At 40.8% G+C, this 18286-nt stretch overlaps 1 protein-coding gene across 1 annotated transcript in view; it reads right to left on the minus strand.

Annotated features, from left to right (window-relative positions):
* LOC134390401 (cilia- and flagella-associated protein 61-like) overlaps positions 1–18286 on the minus strand; it is a 222856-nt gene that overhangs the window by 8167 nt on the left and 196403 nt on the right. The window contains 1 exon segment of the mRNA XM_063113697.1: positions 5023–5113. Coding sequence (XP_062969767.1) covers positions 5023–5113 — 91 coding nt within the window.

Genomic DNA, 18286 nt, shown 5'->3' on the forward strand with positions numbered 1-18286 from the left:
GAAGTCTGTGTCCAGTCCTACTTCCTGAAGTGTTTTTCCTATGTTTTCTTTAAGAAGTTTTATTGTTTCAGGGTGTATATTTAATTCTTTAATCCATTTTGAGTTGATTTTAGTGTATGGTGAGATGTATGGGTCTAGTTTCATTCTCCTGCATATAGATATCCAGTTATCCCAGTACCATTTGCTGAAGAGGCAGTCTCTTCCCCAGTGTATAGGCTTGGTAACTTTGTCAAAGATCAGATGGCGGTAGGTGTGTGGGTTGATTTCTGGGTTCTCTATTCTATTCCTTTGATCAGTGTGTCTGTTTTTATGCCAGTGCCATGCTGTTTTGGTTATTATGGCTTTGTAGTATAGTTTAAAGTCAGGTAGTGTTATGCCTCCAGCTTTATTTATTTATTTATTTATTTGCTCAGCATCTCTTTGGCTATGAATGGTCTTTTCTTATTCCATATAAATGTCTGGATAGTTTTTTCTATTTCAGAGAAAAATGTCATTGGAATTTTGATGGGGATTGCATTGAATTTGTAGATCACTTTGGGTAGCGTGGACATTTTCACAATGTTGATTTTTCCAATCCAAGAGCATGAGATATCTTTCCATCTTCTATTATCCTCCCTAATTTCTTTCAGCAGTGGTTTGTAGTTCTCATTATAGAGATTTTTCACATCCATGGTTAACTCAATTCCTAAGTATTTTATTTTTTTGGTGGCTATTGTAAATGGGCAAGCTTTCTTGATTTCTCTTTCTGCATGTTCACTATTGGAGAATAGATTATTGATTCAATATCTTACTTGTTATAAGTCTGTTGTATTAGTCTGTTTCTGTTGCTTATAATGGAATACCTGAAAATGGGTAATTTATAAAGTAATGAAATTTATTTCTTCGAGTTTTGGAGGCTGGAAAGTCCAAAGTCCAGGGAACGCATCTGCTGATGGCCTTCTACAGTAACACAGGGTGTCACATGGCAAATGGACTAATCAAGAGAGCTAACCTCCTCACTTGCTCTCCTTTTAAAGCCATCAGAACCATACACATAGCCACCCATTAAACCATCACTGAATCAATCCATTCATGAAGGTACAGTCCTCACAATCTAATCACTTCTTAAAGGTCCCACCTTTCAATAACCATAATAGGATTTCCCACCATCTTAATTAACACTGTTACATTGGGGAAAAAGTTTCCAGTATATGAACCTTTAACCCATAGCATCTGTTGAGATTTTCTATTTCTACTTGAGTCAATTTTAGTTTGTATATTTCTAGGAATTTGTTCACTTCATTTAGGTTATCTAATTGGTTGCCACATAATCATTTATTGTATTCTCCTATAAGACTTTATTATTACTGTAAGGTTGGTAGTAATGTCTCTTTCATTTCTGATTTTAGTAATTTGAGTCTTTATTCTTAGTCCATCTAGCTAGAGGTTTGTCAATCTTGCTGATCTTTTCAAGAATCAACTTTTGATTTTATTTATTGTTTTCTGTTCTCTATTTCATTTATCTCTGCTCTAATCTTTATTATTTCCTTTTTTCTGCTAGCATTGGGTTTAGTTTGTTTTCTTTTTGAGTTCTTTTAGGTATAAAATTAGGTTATTGAATTGAGAGATCTTTCCTTTCATTATGTAGGCATTTATAGCTATAAATTCCCCTCAAAAACTGCTTTCACTGAGTCTCGTAAATTTTTGTATGCTATATTTACATTTTTATTCATCTCTAAGTATTTCTAATATCCCTTTTGATTTCTTCTTTGACCCACTGGTTGCTTAAGAGTGTGTTATTTAATTTTCACAAATATGTGAATTTTTCAGTTTTCCTTCTGTTATTGATTTCTAGCTTTATTCCATTGTGGTTGAAGAATATACTTTTATGATCTTTTAAAATTTATTGACACTTGTTTTGTGGCCTCTCCTGAAGAATGTTCTGTATGTTCCTGAGAAGAATGTGCATTCTACTGTTGTTGAGTGGAGTATTCTATGCAAGTCTGTTAGGTTTAGGTGGTTTATAGTGCTGTTCAAGTCCTCTATTTCCTTACTGATTTTCCAGCTGGTTGTTCTATCCATTACTGAAAGTGGAATATTGAAGTCTCCAATCATTATTTTAGAAATATCTATTTCTTCCCTCAATTCTGTCAATTTTTGCTTCATATTTTTGCACTCTGCTGTTAAACGTGTATATGGTTATAATTGTTATATCTTTCTGAAAGGATTTTGAAGGATAATTTTGACTACACAGAATTTCACCTTAGTCAGTGACTCTTTGGCTTCAGCCACAGTTAAAATGCAGTACCAGTGAACTTATAATCTGTTCCGTTTACTTCCACAAAGGACTTGAGATGTCTTATAATGAGATTGTTATTTTAAATAAATGATACACAGATTAGAGATGACTTCTAATAACAATCATAGATAATAGTTTTTATTTCTTGCTCCACATGTGGAGGGAGAGAAAAGCTGATATATCAAGCTCTAGGATGTTATAGTTAATTTGACTGGAGCTCTGTACTTCCTTGAAGACAAGGTAGAAAGCAAAATGAAATGGATTACATCAACTCAATATTTGAGAAGAGGAATTACTGTTATTCTTAAGAGCAGGTTATCCATTTTATTTCCCTATTACCAGACTCTTAAATAAAATTCCCGCATGTGTTATACGGTGACAGAGTTTGGATGTTATTGTCCTGCCAAAGCTCATGTCAAAATCTGATCCCCAATGTGGCAGTTTTGGGAGCAGTTTGGGTCATGGGGGTGGATCCCTCATGAGTGGATTAATGCTCGCCCTGGGGGGAGGGGTCATGAGTGATTTCTCGCTTTTATTAGTTCCCACAAGAGCTGGTTGTTTAAAAGACCCTGGCACCTCCCCTCTCTCTCTTGCTTTCTCTTGCCATGTGATCTGCTTGTACACACCAGCTGCCTGCCACTTTCTGCCATGAACAGAAGCATTCTGAGGCCTGTGCCAGATGTAGCTGTCCCAGAATCACGAGCCAAATAAACCTCTTTATAAATTGCCCAGTCTCAGGTATTCTGTTACAGCAACACAAAAACAGACTAATACATATGGTTATCACTTCTGTTGCCAGCCCATCTCCACCAGTACTGTCACCAGCACTGCTGCTTGTGGTGGCCAGCACTCACTGAGCCCTTCTCCTGTGCCATGTGCTGGCACATACTCCCTCTGTCACTCCTCCACAGCTCTCTGATGTGGGACCAGCCAGTCCCTGTTCCACTGCTGGGAATTGGAGGATCTTCCCAAGGCCATATGGAATAGTCCAACTGGGCCAGCGGCAGACACCACTCCAGGCACTACCCCTTCCTGACAAATGGGAAAGCTGAAAACAAAACTATCCCCTGGGGAAGGTTATTCTTCCAGAGGCCTCACTTCCTGGAAATCTAGAAAACCTACAAGAATGGTTGGTAGTCCTTAGTGTGCCTTCGATACATGGCCACAGCCACCTGTGGTGTGCTGGCTGGGCCTGCTGGCCACGCTAAGTTCATCTACACAAACTGGTCCACTGCAAATGTCAGTTCATGGACAGAAGTTTGAGGGTGTCCCAGTGAGTGCTGTGAAAAGTGACAGATGCCATTTGGTTGTCAGTTCCCTTGGAAAGGGGAGGGGAAAGCATCCCTTCTAAGATTGACACTGAAAACCCCTTGGCTCTGTGCAAAATGTTCACTGAGGACGTCAAGTCTGGGGTTATGGAAGATTTGGGCATAGAGTCTTGATGGGATCACTAGGCAATGAATGATTCTTTCCCATGGGGGCTGTAGGAAACTGCAGGTTACATTTTGTGAGGAACGGAGGTGTCTGAGGAGCTGAGCACAGCTCAGTAGGAACCGGGCTTACAACTCGGATTCCAACCTGAGCCGACCCCCTCACAGCCCCGAAAAGAAGCGCACGAGCCTGTTTGTTCCACAGCATCTCTAACACGGACACTGCAGTGGGAAGGACCCGGGCAGCGTGTGACCCTGGCCCTTAGCCACCGTGCCTTCCACTTCCCTCATTTCCATTTCCCTGCTGCTTCCTACCTGTGTGCATGCTGAAGGCATTGCAGTTTGGTTTTAACTTTAAACCTACATTTCCCCATTTGAATCTAGCTCAGATTCATAAATGACTGACATTTCCCCATTGGGCCGTAGGAGTAAAAGTGACGGGAGGACCAGGAGAAGGCAGGCGCTGCAGCTCGCACGTCGTTGGGCGTCGGGTGTGACCTCTCTCTGTGCTGTCCCAGAGGGTAGCTTACACCCCAGGAACCAACAGGGCTTGAGGGTGCTCTCAAGTGGAAGTGACAGTGGAGACTCAGGAAGTGCCGTGTAGACAGTAAAACGCGGTGGAAGCCGGGCCAGGCTGCACCGTTGCCTGCATGGAGCGGGCAGAGCGCAGGATGGATGGATGGAGACTTGAGTGCCCTCTGAGTACAGACGGTCACTTTCCACAGTTCTGCTAAGGACTCTAGCATTGGAAGAAGTAATTTAATTTAAAGTTTTGCAAATACCTTGTTATTTACATTGGAGAGTCAAATTTATTAAGGAACATGGAGACATTGGGATATTGTAATCTAACTTGCAGTTAATTCTGTATCACTTTGAGAAAGACATTTCAGTTATAAAAAGGGTGTGTTTTGACATCCGATCACTTCCATGGGCACCTTTAAAACAACACACACACACACGTGCAGCGAGTGGCTGACAAGTACAGCCAGAAACTAGAGGAGCACAATGTTCATCCTTGCGGGCGCGCAGATACAGCCGTGCCCAGGCTGCAGCCAGCACTGTCAGCTGAGCATGCAAATACAGGCACCTGTAAAAAGGGCAAAGAAATCTGCCCCGCATAAAAGGGTGTAAATAAAATCACTTTCCCTGAAATATCTCCGTCTATGTTTACATACTCCATAGTTTCTTTATAAGTACAGTTGGCTTAAAAGGTAAAACCATAAAATGGGAGTGTAGGGAAAAGGCCAAAAGATCAACAACTATCCACGGCTTATCATTTGCAAGGATAATCCACGTATCTATTATTACGCTTACCTCCTTGGAGGCTAAGATTTGGCGTAACTCTTTCTTGAGATCAATAAAACGATCGTGGAAGACGGCCATGCACCAGGGCTCCGTGAAGTAGCTAGTAAGGAAAGAGGAGATTTAGTTAGCTGGCAGCCCTCTCATTACTGCTAATAAAGTATTTACCTGCTTTTTTGCCTTTATAAATTACAGTTCTGGCCCCACTGCAATCATTTGCTCATAAAATGCCTTGTGGAGCAGCCCGGACAATCAATTTTCTAAATGGATGTTCCTGCGGTAAGGTCAGTTTCCATAATTACACGTAAAGTGGTTTAATTCAGAGCTAGGGCAAGACCCAGTGAAGAATCCTGATTTTATCAGAATTTAAAAGCCTGAAGACTTGTAAAGAAGGGTCCCTCCGTTATCTGCCCTCATTTGAGAAAAACACATTGCAGGATTAACTGAACTGCTGCATAAACAAATTAAATATGGGTAGACAATAACACAAATGTTGTTCATCATTAAGGTTTCTGGATTAATAATGACCAGAAAAATAGGCCACCTCGGTGTTGCAACACCATCTTCATGCAGTTGCATGGATGCTTAATTGAATCTCTTTAGGTGAGCCACTCTTTAGCTAACTTTTCACTGAAATTGAATAAATAGGCGATTGTTGAAAATTTGATGCATTCTTGGAACATTTATTGGTGTACTTTATTTCGATGCTAAGTATCTTGGAACAAGAAACAACTTCTTCAGGGTCAGAGCCACATTGATTGTGTGGGCTTTGCTCTCCTCTGGATGTGAGTCTGTTGTTCCTGTGATTGTTAATGGATGTCACATGTGTGCTCAGGGGGAGAAAACAAGGGTGCTCCTGTGCAGACGAGCACCTTCTGCTGTCCGAGACTTAAAGTCAGTTCTTAGGGACAGGGGTAAAGGGTCTCAGGGGCCACAGAGGCATCAGAAGATGGATGTCATGAGCCTGTGTTAGGATCAGCATGGCACACAACTCTATCGGTTATTACCTACCACCTAGCTACCGTACCAGACTATGACCTAGTTTCCTGCTTAATGGCCTACCTTGTTGTTCAGGTCATACAGCCACCCAGCTATTAATTTTCCATTAATACTGACTCCATACCCACCATGTGCCCAGCACTCTTCTGGGTTCTGGGGAAACAGCAGGAACCAGAATAGACAAACATCCCTGTGACCATGGAGCTTAGATTCTTGACATAAATGGAAATACACAGCATGTAAGCTAATGATAACTGCTTAGGAGAAACTGTAAATGAAGGAGGGACAGGGGATGGGACATGTTGGGAAGGGGAGGGCAATGACAGGCTAACTCCTGAGGCAGTGATTTAGTGAGCAAAGCCCTGAGGGAAGTGGGAGAGCATCCGTGGATATCTGGGGGAAAAGCATTCCAGGGAGAGGGAATAGCATGTGCAAACACCCAGAGGCAGGAGTGTGCCTGGAGATAAACAAAAGGGCAGTGGGAGGAGATGAGCTCAGGAAGGTGGCAGTGGGGAGAGGATGCTCCTGGTGGATGAATGGCTCCACGGGCAGCTAGTTCAGCAATTGCACACAGCAGGTGTCCTATAAACATACACCGAATGAAAGCACACTGCTTTGTATATGTTCACTGCACCCTATACATTCTATGCCTGGCTCTCAATGGTCTTTCATAAATACAGAACAGAATTTTGCTAAATAAATAGGTGGCAAATAGGAAATTTCTCTGGGAAATGCTGCAAGATGGGAAGTATTAAGGGAGGAAGCATGTCATTGGGAACCATGGGAAAGCTGTGCATGGAACCAGGGTTTAAGGACAGTGGTGCTGAGTCCCTGCAGCCCAGAGGCCATGGGTGTCAGACAGCACCTCGTGGGAACCTGTCAGTACTGCTCCTCTCTGCAGCTGCTCACGGATACCCAATCCTGAATGTCGCACTGATGGCAGTCCTGCTGGGGTTGTGGGCCCCTACAGCCCCTGGCTAGCATGCACCCACTGCAGCAGAGGAATCAGTGTGGGCTGGCCACCTGGGGAGGGACCAGCTCAGTGGCGTGATGTCTGACCACGTCTCCTCAGACCAGTGTGCCAATACTAGCCTCAGTGCAGACACTCAAGCACAGCTCTGCCAGGATGCTCCCTGCCTCGCAGGTCTAAACAGCTTCTAGAAAAGCTTCAGGGAACTGTGGACTTGCAAATCTTGAAATGTTCCTAATTCCCAAGTTAGAAACTAATGGGCTCTCTTTAATCTGTCACTGTCTTTCCTCCATTGCTGAACCCCCTCTGTTTGTTCCCATGACAGAAGCTAAAGTTCCCACCCTCTTGGTTTTGGGGTCTACAGCCACATCCGTCCAGGTGGCATACCCTCTCTCTCTCTGCCTCTGTCACCGCCAGCACCACCCTGTTCCAACAACCCAGGTGCTGTTCTGGCGTATTCCCTGCCCAGCGCCTTTCCAACTCTGCCCTCTGCTGCCCACCAGTGACTCTTCCTCATCTGCTTCAAAGAGCACATTCTGGGGAAACTCCAATTCCTATAGGAATCCACTGCTGCTTTCCTGAGGTCTGGGCCACCCTCTAAACACCCACATACCCACAGCCTCTGCCCACGAAATCCAACACAGGTTGCTGGAGAAGCCAGTGGCCCTTAATCCTCTGAAAATACTTGTAAGTCTGCACAGTGCCCGGGGTGGTCAGAGAGAAAGTTGGATGCTTTTGCAAATGCTTTCTTTTGCTGGCTTTGAAACTCCATGGCCTCTCACACCAGTGTCCCGCAGAAGTGGCACCTGGACATTTGACAACCCTATTCCCATCACAGTGCATTAAACAGTTTGCCAATAAGTAATCTAAGAGACCTGCAGTTTTCTTTCTTTTACACTCCTCACCACTGCCACCTGTGGCACCACATTTGGGGATCCTCGTCCAGTAGGTGACAATCTCTGTAGCAAGCTCCTGCTACCAACATTCCCAGAACTTGTCAGTGGCAGCCATTTTTATTTGTAAAATAACTCTATTTGGATTTTTTCCCTCTCAAGAAAGAAGTCTTGGGTTTCATTAAAGCAAAGCATGATAATGAAAAAGACAGCTTTGAAACCAAACCAGCAGGTTGACTTCTGATGGCTCCTTCTCAACTTTACTGCTGCTTCAGTGTGGTCCCCAGGGACAACTTCCAAGGGGGCCTGAGGAGACAATGCTCCCAGCCAGGGAGAGCTGTTGCATCACCGAGGGGAGGGTGCAGGCTCCTGCCCCGTCTGGAGAACAGCTTCTGCCACATCCATCTGCAACATCAGACTGCTCACAGCCTGCCAGATGAGCTAAATATGCGTCAAGTGACCTCCTTAGCCGGGAGTGAAACAGGGATCTCAGACTTGGTCAGACCTGAAGCACGAATCCTGGATGACCTCCTATTCCAACAGCAAGCCTGATCAGAAGGCAGGTAGAACTGAATGGAATTAAAGAAGAAAATGACTAGTAGATAAGCTGCAGTTTCCAAGATGCCCCTGTTCTGCTCTGTTTAAAGGCCTTCGGGTCAGGCTCCTGAGTGGGTGGATAATTAGCAGCACTTCTTAGTCAGGAGAAGTAACTGCTATTTGGTCAGGTTGGTGCTAGATGTAGGTGTTTTAGATGGCAGTGAAAAGGAATCATTTCCTCCATGAAAAAAATACCACACGCAAAATCTACCCAGTGAAGAATCTTAGTTCCAAGGTTCTTGCCCAGAAACTATTTATTTTGGTAGTGATTTTTTAAAGTGCTCACTGGATGACCTTGGAGCAGCCACTTGGATGCCAAAACCCATTTTCTTTGTGTTTTGCTCCATGCTGTGGTCCATGGTCATTTACCACTCCAAGCCCGCATGTAGCTCAGCCTCTGTCCATAACTTGCTTTGATGGTGTCTGAGACCGTGTTTACTTCTGGCAAATTACCTTTTTAAAAAAAAAATTAACAGACTTTCTTTTTAGAGGTTAATAGAAAAATTGAGCAGGAAGTATAGCATTCCCATATACCCCCTCTCTTCCTCACACTTTCCCCTGTTATTAACATCCTGTATCAGTGTGGTGCATTTTTACAATCCTGACCCAATATTGATGTTTTACTAGTTGACTCTTGGTGTTGTACATCCTATAAGTTCTGACAAATGTGTAGTAACATGTATATAGCATGACAGTATCATACATAGTAGTTTCACTGCCCTAAATTATCCTTCGTGCTCCACCTATTCACCTATTCAGAAGGAGAGCCTCCTTCTCTCCCTCCCTCTCTCTGAGCGCCTAGCAAATTAACTATTTAGGAAATCAAATTTTACTACAGAAAATGGGGACTGTGTAACAATTTTTATAAAATATTTTAAAAACTGCAGTTTCCAGTATTTCTTCCAGAAATGTTCTGTTCTCCTAGCAACAAAACACTACGCATATCAAACTTGCCAGCAGCTCCTAAAACGAATGGACATGTAGCTTGAGGCTGTGAGCTCTGGGTCACACACAGACCGGCACAGGGCTGGGCCTCGGGACCCAAGCTCCTGGAAGGGACCTGCATGGTGAGGGCTGCTTCTCTCTCCTCGCCAAGGAAAGCTTTAGCACCAGCTGCAGCCTATAAGTTTAGGGTGGGCGTGAGGGGCCTAAGGTGGCTCAGACCCCCCCAGGTACTATCATCATCCTAGAGCTGCAGCTGGCAGCCTTGATCATTAAAATTAGAAAAGCTCTGAATCTAACCACACTCATCTTGCAACTGACTATAACACTGAATCAAATGAGGATAATTTCCTTTATATATAAGGATATTAGAAAGAATGACTTCTGTGCTTGTCTCCTTCCTTCCCCATAGAAAGGAGAGGAGCCTGCTGAATGCTTGCAAGGCTGATTGATGGGCAGCTTTCTGCATTAACAGCCCCTAGTGCTAGGGCACAATCTACATTAGTGATAAGCTTTTAGGAAATTTACATTTCCATGAATATTGTTATTACATCAAACAAAAAATCTTGGCCTAAGGAAGCCTCCATACTTTCTTACTTGAGCTCTTAGTTACTCAGTGCATAAACAAACTGAAAACCTAACTTGAGTGTAGTAGAACTTCTAGAAAAGAAAGATTCACTCAATGAAATTTTTAAAAACACAATTGAGAGCTTGAGCAGCAGGGTAGAGCAAGCAGAAGAATTTCAGAGCTTGAAGATGGTCTCTTTGAAATAATCCAGGCAGACAATAAAAGGTAAAAAGAATTAAAGATAGTGAGGAAAATCTAAGAGAGACAGCAGACAACCTCAAGTACTCTAACATCCAAATCATGGGTATTCCTGAAGGGGAGGAGAAAGAAAAACGTATTGAAAACCTATTCAAGTAAATAGTAACAGAAAACTTCCCAGGTATAGGGTAAGACACAGACCTTCAGATCCAGGAAACTCAAAGGTCCCCAAACAGATTCCATCCAAAAAAGGTCTTACCCAAGACACATTATAGTTAAATTTGCAAAGCTCAAAGACAAAAAAAAAAATTCTACAAGCAGCAAGAGAAAAGCGTTAAGTCACTTATAGGGGAACCCCCATCAAACTAACAGTAGATTTCTCAACTGAAACCCTACAGGGCAGAAGAAAGTGGAATGACATATTCAAAATACTAAAAGAAAAAAATTGCCAGCCAAGAATTCTTTACCCAGCAAGGCTCTCCTTCAGAAATGAGGGAGAAAAGTGTATTTCCCAGACAAACAAAAGTTGTGGGAGTTCACCACCACACAACCAGCCCTGCAAGAAATTCTCAAGGGAGTCATTCATCTGGAATCTGAATAATGGTGACCACTATCACAAATACACAAGAAATGCCTATTTAGCTCTTTTGCCCATTTTTTAATTGGGTTACATGTTTTTCTGTTGTAAAGTTGTTTGAGTTTCATGTATATTCTGGATATTAATCCTTTGTCAGATGTATATTTTGCAAATATTTTCTCCCACTCTGTTGGTTGTCTTTTAACTCTGTTAATTGTTTCTTTTGCTGTAGAGAAGCTCTTTAGTTTGATATCATCCAATTTGTTTATTTTTCCTTTGGTTGCCCGTGCTTTTGGGGTCGTATTCATGAAGTCTGTGTCCAGTCCTACTTCCTGAAGTGTTTCTCCTATGTTTTCTTTAAGAAGCTTTATTGTTTCAGAGTGTATATTTAATTCTTTAATCCATTATGAGTTGATTTTAGTGTATGGTGAGATGTATGGGTCTAGTTTCATTCTCCTGCATATTGATATCCAGTTATCCCAGTACCATTAGCTGAAGAGGCAGTCTCTTCCTCAGTGTATAGGCTAGGTGCTTATGTCAAAGATCAGATGGCTGTAGGTGTGTGGGTTGATGATTTCTGGGTTATCTATTCTATTCCATTGATCAGTGTGTCTGTTTTTATGCCAGTACCATGCTGTTTTGGTTATTATAGCTTTGTAGTATAGTTTAAAGTCAGGTAGAGTTATGCCTCCAGCTTTATTTTTTTTGCTCAGCATTGCTTAGGCTATGCATGGTCTTTTGTTATTCCATATAAACGTCTGGATAGTTTTTTCCATTTCAGAGAAAAATGTCATTGGAATTTTGATGGGGACTGCATTGAATCTGTAGATCGCTTTGGGTACTATGGACATTTTCACAATGTTGATTCTTCCAATCCAAGAGCATGGGATATCTTTCCATCTTCTTGGGTCCTTTTTAATTTCTCTCAGCAGTGGTTTGTAGTTCTTATTATAGAGATTTTTTTCATGTTCTTGGTTAACTTCATTCCTAAGTATTTTATTTTTTTGGTGGTTATTGTAAATGGGCAGGCTTTCTTGATTTCTCTTTCTGTATGTTCACTATTAGAAAACTTTGCTGAAACTGCAACTTTGCTGAAATCATTTATCAACTCCAAGAGTTTTTTTGTAGAGGCTTTAGGCTGTTTGATATATAGGATCATGTCATCAGGAAGATATACAAATGGCTAACAGATACATGAAAAAATGCTCAACATCACTCAGCATTCAGGAAATGCAAATCAAAACCACATTGAGATACCCTCTCACCCCAGTTAGGTTGGCTAATATCCAAAAGACTGTGAATGATAAATGCTGGCGAAGTTGCGGAGAAAAAGGAACTCTCATACACTGTTGATGGGACTGCAAAATGGTGCAGCCTCTATGGAAAATGGTATGGAGGTTCCTCAAACAATTGCAGATAGATCTACCATATGATCCAGCTATCCTACTGCTGGAAATACACCCAGAGGAATGGAAATCATCAAGTAGAATGTATACCTGTTCTCCAATGTTCATTGCAGCACTATTTACAATAGCTAAGAGTTGGAACCAGCCCAAATGTCCATCAACAGATGAGTGGATGCAGCAAATGTGGTATATCTACACAATGGAATACTACTCTGCTATGAAAAAGAATGAAATACTGCCATTTGCAACGACATGGATGGACCTAGAGAGAATTATATTAAGTGAAATGAGTCAGGCACAGAAAGAGAAATATCACATGTTCTCACTTATTTGTGGGAGCTAAAAATAAATAAATAAATAAATACACAAATAAGTGGGGAGAGGGGAGGGAAGAAGATACAACAATTCAATTCATTGAAGTTGATACAACAAATGAACAGATATGAGGTTCTTGGAAGGGAGGGGGGAGAGGGAGGAGGGAAAGAGGTTTCAGTAATGGGCACAAAAATCAACCACATCGTACATTGACAAAATAAAATAAAATTTTAAAAAAAGAGAAACAAATACAAAAGAAAGAGTAAAACCCACAGTTAAAACAAAAATGCGAGCAAGAAAGAGAAAGAAGCTAAATCATCGCACCTTAAATTTCAAACTAACATTGAAGAAGAGAAATAAAAGAGGAAATGATGATCAAAAGATATTTAAACCATCTAAACAAGAAGCAATTAAATGACAGGTATTAAGCAACACTTGTCAATAACTACCCTAAATGTGAATGAACTAAACTCCCCATTCAAAAGACACAGACTGTCTGATTGGATTAAAAAGCTGGACCCAAGCATATGCTGTCTTCCAGAGACCCACCTCACTTGTAGAGACACACATAGACTCAAAGTGAAGGGATGGAAAAAGATACACCATGCAAATGGAAACCAAAAATGAGCAGGAGCAGCTATTCTTATATCAGACAAAATAGACTTTAAACCAAAAAAAACATAAAAAGAGACAAAGAAGGCCAGTATATAATGATAAAGGGATCTATCCAACTAGAAGACATAACAATCATAAACACATGTGCACCCAGTACTGGAGCACCCAGATTTATAAAGCAAACAATCTTTAACCTAAAGAAAGAAATACAATCTAATACATTAATAGTGGGTGACTGGAACACCTCTCTCTCAGTATGGGACAGATCTGTCAGGCAACAAGTCAACAAAGAGACACAGGATTTAATCTACACCCTAGACCAACTGGACTTGGCAGATATATACAGAACATTTCGCCCAACAACTAAAGAATACACTTTCTTCTCATCAGTTCATGGAATATTCTCCAGGACAGACAACATATTGGGTCACTAATCTAGTCTCAGCAGATTAAAAAAGCCCTGAAATCACTACAACTATCTTTTCAGACCACAATGGACTAAAATTGGAAATAAAGAATAAGCAAAACTTGGGAAGTTATACAAATACATGGAAACTAAGTCATAGGCTCCTGAATGACCTATGAGTCCAAAAAGAAATTAAACAGGAAATCAAAAAAATTCTCTCAAATTCATTTTGTGAGGCAAACATCACCCTGATACCAAAACCAGACAAAGATGCATCAAAAACAGAAAATTGCAGGCCAATATCCTTGATGAATACAGATGCAAAAATCCTTAATAAAATACTAGCTAACAGAATACAACACATACACAAAATTATACACCATGATCAAGTGGGATTCATCCCAGGGTTGCAAGGTTGGTTCAACATAGGTAAATCAATAAATGTGATACACCACATCAATAAAATCAAAGACAAAGACCATATGATCATCTCTATAGACACTGAAAAAGCACTTGACAAAATTCAACATTTTTTCATGATAAAGACTCTCTAGAAGTTAGGCATAGATGGAAAGTATCTCAACATAATTAAAGCCATATATGATAAGCCCACTGCCAAAATCATCCTGAACAGTGAAACACTGAAAGCTTTTCCCTTAAGAACAGGAACTAGACAAGGATGTCCACTCTCACCACACCTATTCAACATAATGTTGGATGTACTAGACAGAGCAATCAGAGAAGAGAAGGAAATACAGGGCATCCAGATTGGAAAAGATGAAGCCAAACTATCCCTGGCTGCAGATGATATGATCCTATATACTGAATAGCCTAAAGCTTCTATAAAAAAATTCCCTGAGTTGATAAGTGATTTCAGCAAAGTTGCAGGATACGAAATCAACACACAAAAATCAGTAGCATTTCTATACTCCATCAGTGAACTGCAGAAAAAGAAATCAAGATAGCTAGCCCATTTACAATAGCCACCAAAAAAATAAAATACTTAGGAATGAAGTTAACCAAGGATGTGAAAAGTCTCTACGAAGAGAACTACAAACCACTAAGAAATTAAAGAAGACACAAGAAGATGGAAAGATATCCCATGCTCTTGGATTGGAAGAATTAACATTGTGAAAATGTCCATATTACCCAAAGTGATCTACAGATTCAATGCAATCCCCATCAAAATTCCAATGACGTTTTTCTCTGAAATGGAAAAAAATTATCATAACATTTATATAGAATAACAAAAGGTGACAATTAGCCAAAGCAATTATAAGCAAAAAATATAAAGCTGGAGGCATAACACTACCTGACTTTAAACTATATTACAAAGCTATAATACCCAAACCACATAGTACTGGCATAAAAACAGACTCAAGGATCAATGGAATAGAATAGATAACGCAGAAATCATCAGCCCATATGCCTACAGCCATCTGATCTTTGACAAAGGCAGCAAGTCTACATACTGGGGAAGAGACTGACTTTTCAACAAATGGTGCTAGAAAAACTGGATATTCATATGCAGGAGAATGAAACTAGACTTGTACCTTTCACCATATTCCAAAATCAACTCAAAATGGATTAAAGAACTAAATATACACCCTAAAACAATAAAACTCCTTAAAGAAGACTTAGGGGAAACACTCCAGGAAGTAGGAGTGGGTACAGACTTCATGAATAGGATCCCCAAAGCACAGGCAACCAAAGGAAAAATAAACAAATGGGATTATATCAAACTAAAAAGCTTCTGCACAGCAAAAGAAACAATCAACAAAGTTAAAAGAGAACCAATAGAGTGGGAGAAAATATTTGCAAAATATACACGTGACAAAGGATTAATATCCAGAATATACAAGAAACTCAAACAACTTTACAGCAAAAAACCCAAATAACCCAATTAAAAAATGGGCAAAGGATTTGAATAGGCATTTCTCAAAGGAAGATATATGAATGGCCAACAGACACATGAAAAAATGCTCAATTTCACTCAGCATCCAGGAAATGCAAATCAAGACCACTTTGAGATACCGTCTCACTCCAGTCAGGATGGCTAAGATCCAAAAGACTGAGAATGATAAGTGCTGGAGAGGTTGCAGAGAAAAAGGAACTCTCTACATTGTTGGTGGAGCTGCAAAATGGTGCAGCCTCTATAGAAAATGGTACAGAGGTTCCTCAAACAATTACAGATAGATCTACCATATGACCCAGCTATTCCACTGTTGGGAATATACCAAGATGAATGGAAATCATCATGCTGAAGGGATACCTGTACTCCAACATTTATTGCAGCACTATTTACAATAGCCAAGAGTTGGAACCAGCCCAAATGTCCATCAACAGATGAGTGGATGCAGCAAATGCGGTATATCTACACAATGGAATACTACTCTGCTATGAAAAAGAATGAAATACTGCCATTTGCAACGACATGGATGGACCTAGAGAGAATTATATTAAGTGAAATGAGTCAGGCACAGAAAGAGAAATATCACATATTCTCACTTATTTGTGGGAGCTAAAAATAAATAAACACAAAAACAAATAAAGAGTGGATTGGGGACGAAGACACAACAATCACAAAAATTCCTTGAACTTTTTAGGTCAAGTGAACAGATATGATGTAGGGGGAAGGGAGGGGATGGAAAAGGAATGGGTAAAGGGGCATGAAAATCAACTATAATGTATATTGAGAAGTTAAAATTTAAAAAAAAAGGCAGAGGTGTATTTTTCATATAAAGGAAGTCTAGATGGTGTGTCCAGGGCTGGCATGCTGGTTCCATGGACATTAGAACACAGTACCATCCACAGGGGCCTTGGCCTCCTGATACAAAACAGCTGCTGAGCTCCAGTCATCATATACATGTTCTAGGACAGAGAACAGGAAAAAGAAGGCCCTTCCTCTTCTTCTAAGGAGAATCCTTCGAAGTCTCACAAAACACTTCTGTTTATATCTTACTGGCCAATAGTTGGTCACATGGCTTCCTTGGCTGCAGGGGAGGCTGAGAGTCACTGTCATCTATTTTAGGTGTGATATACCATCCTCTAAATCAGAATTCTGTTTCTGAAGAGGAAAGAAGGAATGAATGTTGTGTTTGCTGTGATACCCAGTAGACTCCATCGCATCTGCTCTTAAAATCTTTTCTTAACGTTGTTTACAAAAATTGGGAGAATGTTTTTAGTTGAAGTTCACAGAGCTAGAATATGTATATCACTCTAGATTCTAACCTTTCCCCAAATTAAACACTCTGTGAAAAAAGCCACAAAATATTTTCCTTATGGGACTGCCACTTCCAAGTCAGTGGGAAATCCCAGCATCCTCAGAGTTCTGCTTGCCCCCATCTGGCCCAACTTGGCTTCCATGCAGAGGAGAACAGGAAGAAGTTTGCATTTACACCATAAGGTTGTGTTGTGGTCATTTTATTCCGCCCATGAAAGTGGATTTGTGCATTTCAGTACAATTTTCAAAAATAACAGATACAAGAAAGTATCTCGTTACTCCTAAGTTTGCTTGGAAATGAAGTCCCATGTTTCTGGGGTAGTGGAGTTCACTCAGGGATGCTACATGTTACATGAGCAGAAATAGCCCTGATGCCTTGTGGCAAAACAACCCTAAGGCTGAGATGGAAGTTTCTACATATTTCCTCATATCTCATCAATTCTTTACTGCTTTGAGGTAGATCTAGAAAGGTAAGATTAATGATTTTGAAAGCAAAACCAAGTTATTTGATAACCAGTAGTAATGGTCACCTGCGAAGATCTAGATAACAGAAAACAAGTATCCTTGGAACATAGTCAGCTGCAGAAAAGGAGGCGTCCCCTCTTCTCCCGACCCATGGCTCCCATTTCCTGACTTCTTGGCACCCTCCTTGAAGTTCCTTTTGCCCCCAGTGTCCTACAGGGAGGAGCAGTAGCAGCAGGGTGCAAGATGCTCATTCTATAAGCTGTCGAAGGATTTAGCAGGCAGGGGGACTGCAAGGTTTGGGATAGGTGGGTGCATGTAGGTGTGAATGTACACATGTGTCAGTGTATGCAAGCATGAGTGTGTGAGTGTATGCCGGTGTACTCACGTGTGTGTATGTACACATGTGTATTTGTGTAAGAGAGTATGTTTGGGTATGCTAGAATGAGTGTATGCACACGTGTGTACATATGTGTGAGTGTACACACGTGTGAGTGAGCACACGTATGCCAGCGAGTGTGTGCATGTATGTGTGCACGTGTGAATGAGCACATGTGAGAGTATGCAAGTGTGTGCATGTGAATATGTGTGAGTGTGCATGTGTGCGAGAGTATGCCAGTGTGTGTGCACATGTGTGAATGTAACCATGCGTGAGTGTGCACATAGGAGACCTGTGGGAAACAAGTGATCTTAAAGGGAAGATTGGGAAAAGGAAGATTTTAGTAACATATTTGTTCAGTGACTTTATATATTTTTTAATTAAATTACATTTTTTTATTTAATTGAAATATATTGATTATACATATTTATGTGGCACAGTTATATTTCAATACGTGTATACAATGTGTAGTGATCAAATCAGGGTCGTTAGCAAATTCATCACAAAAATTTGTTGTTTCTTTGTGATGAGAACATTTAAGCTCCTCTCCTTTAGCCACCTAACAACATACAATATATTCTTGTTAATTATAGATACTTAGTACTACTGTACACCAATAGACCTTATTTTTCCGATCTACCTATAATTTTGTGTCCATTAACTAACCTCTCACTATCCCCTCTCACCCCTGCCCTTTCCCACCTCTCCTAACCTGTTATGTGACAT

This window comes from Cynocephalus volans, chromosome 11 (genome assembly GCF_027409185.1).
Source record: "Cynocephalus volans isolate mCynVol1 chromosome 11, mCynVol1.pri, whole genome shotgun sequence".
Classification (NCBI taxonomy): domain Eukaryota; kingdom Metazoa; phylum Chordata; class Mammalia; order Dermoptera; family Cynocephalidae; genus Cynocephalus; species Cynocephalus volans.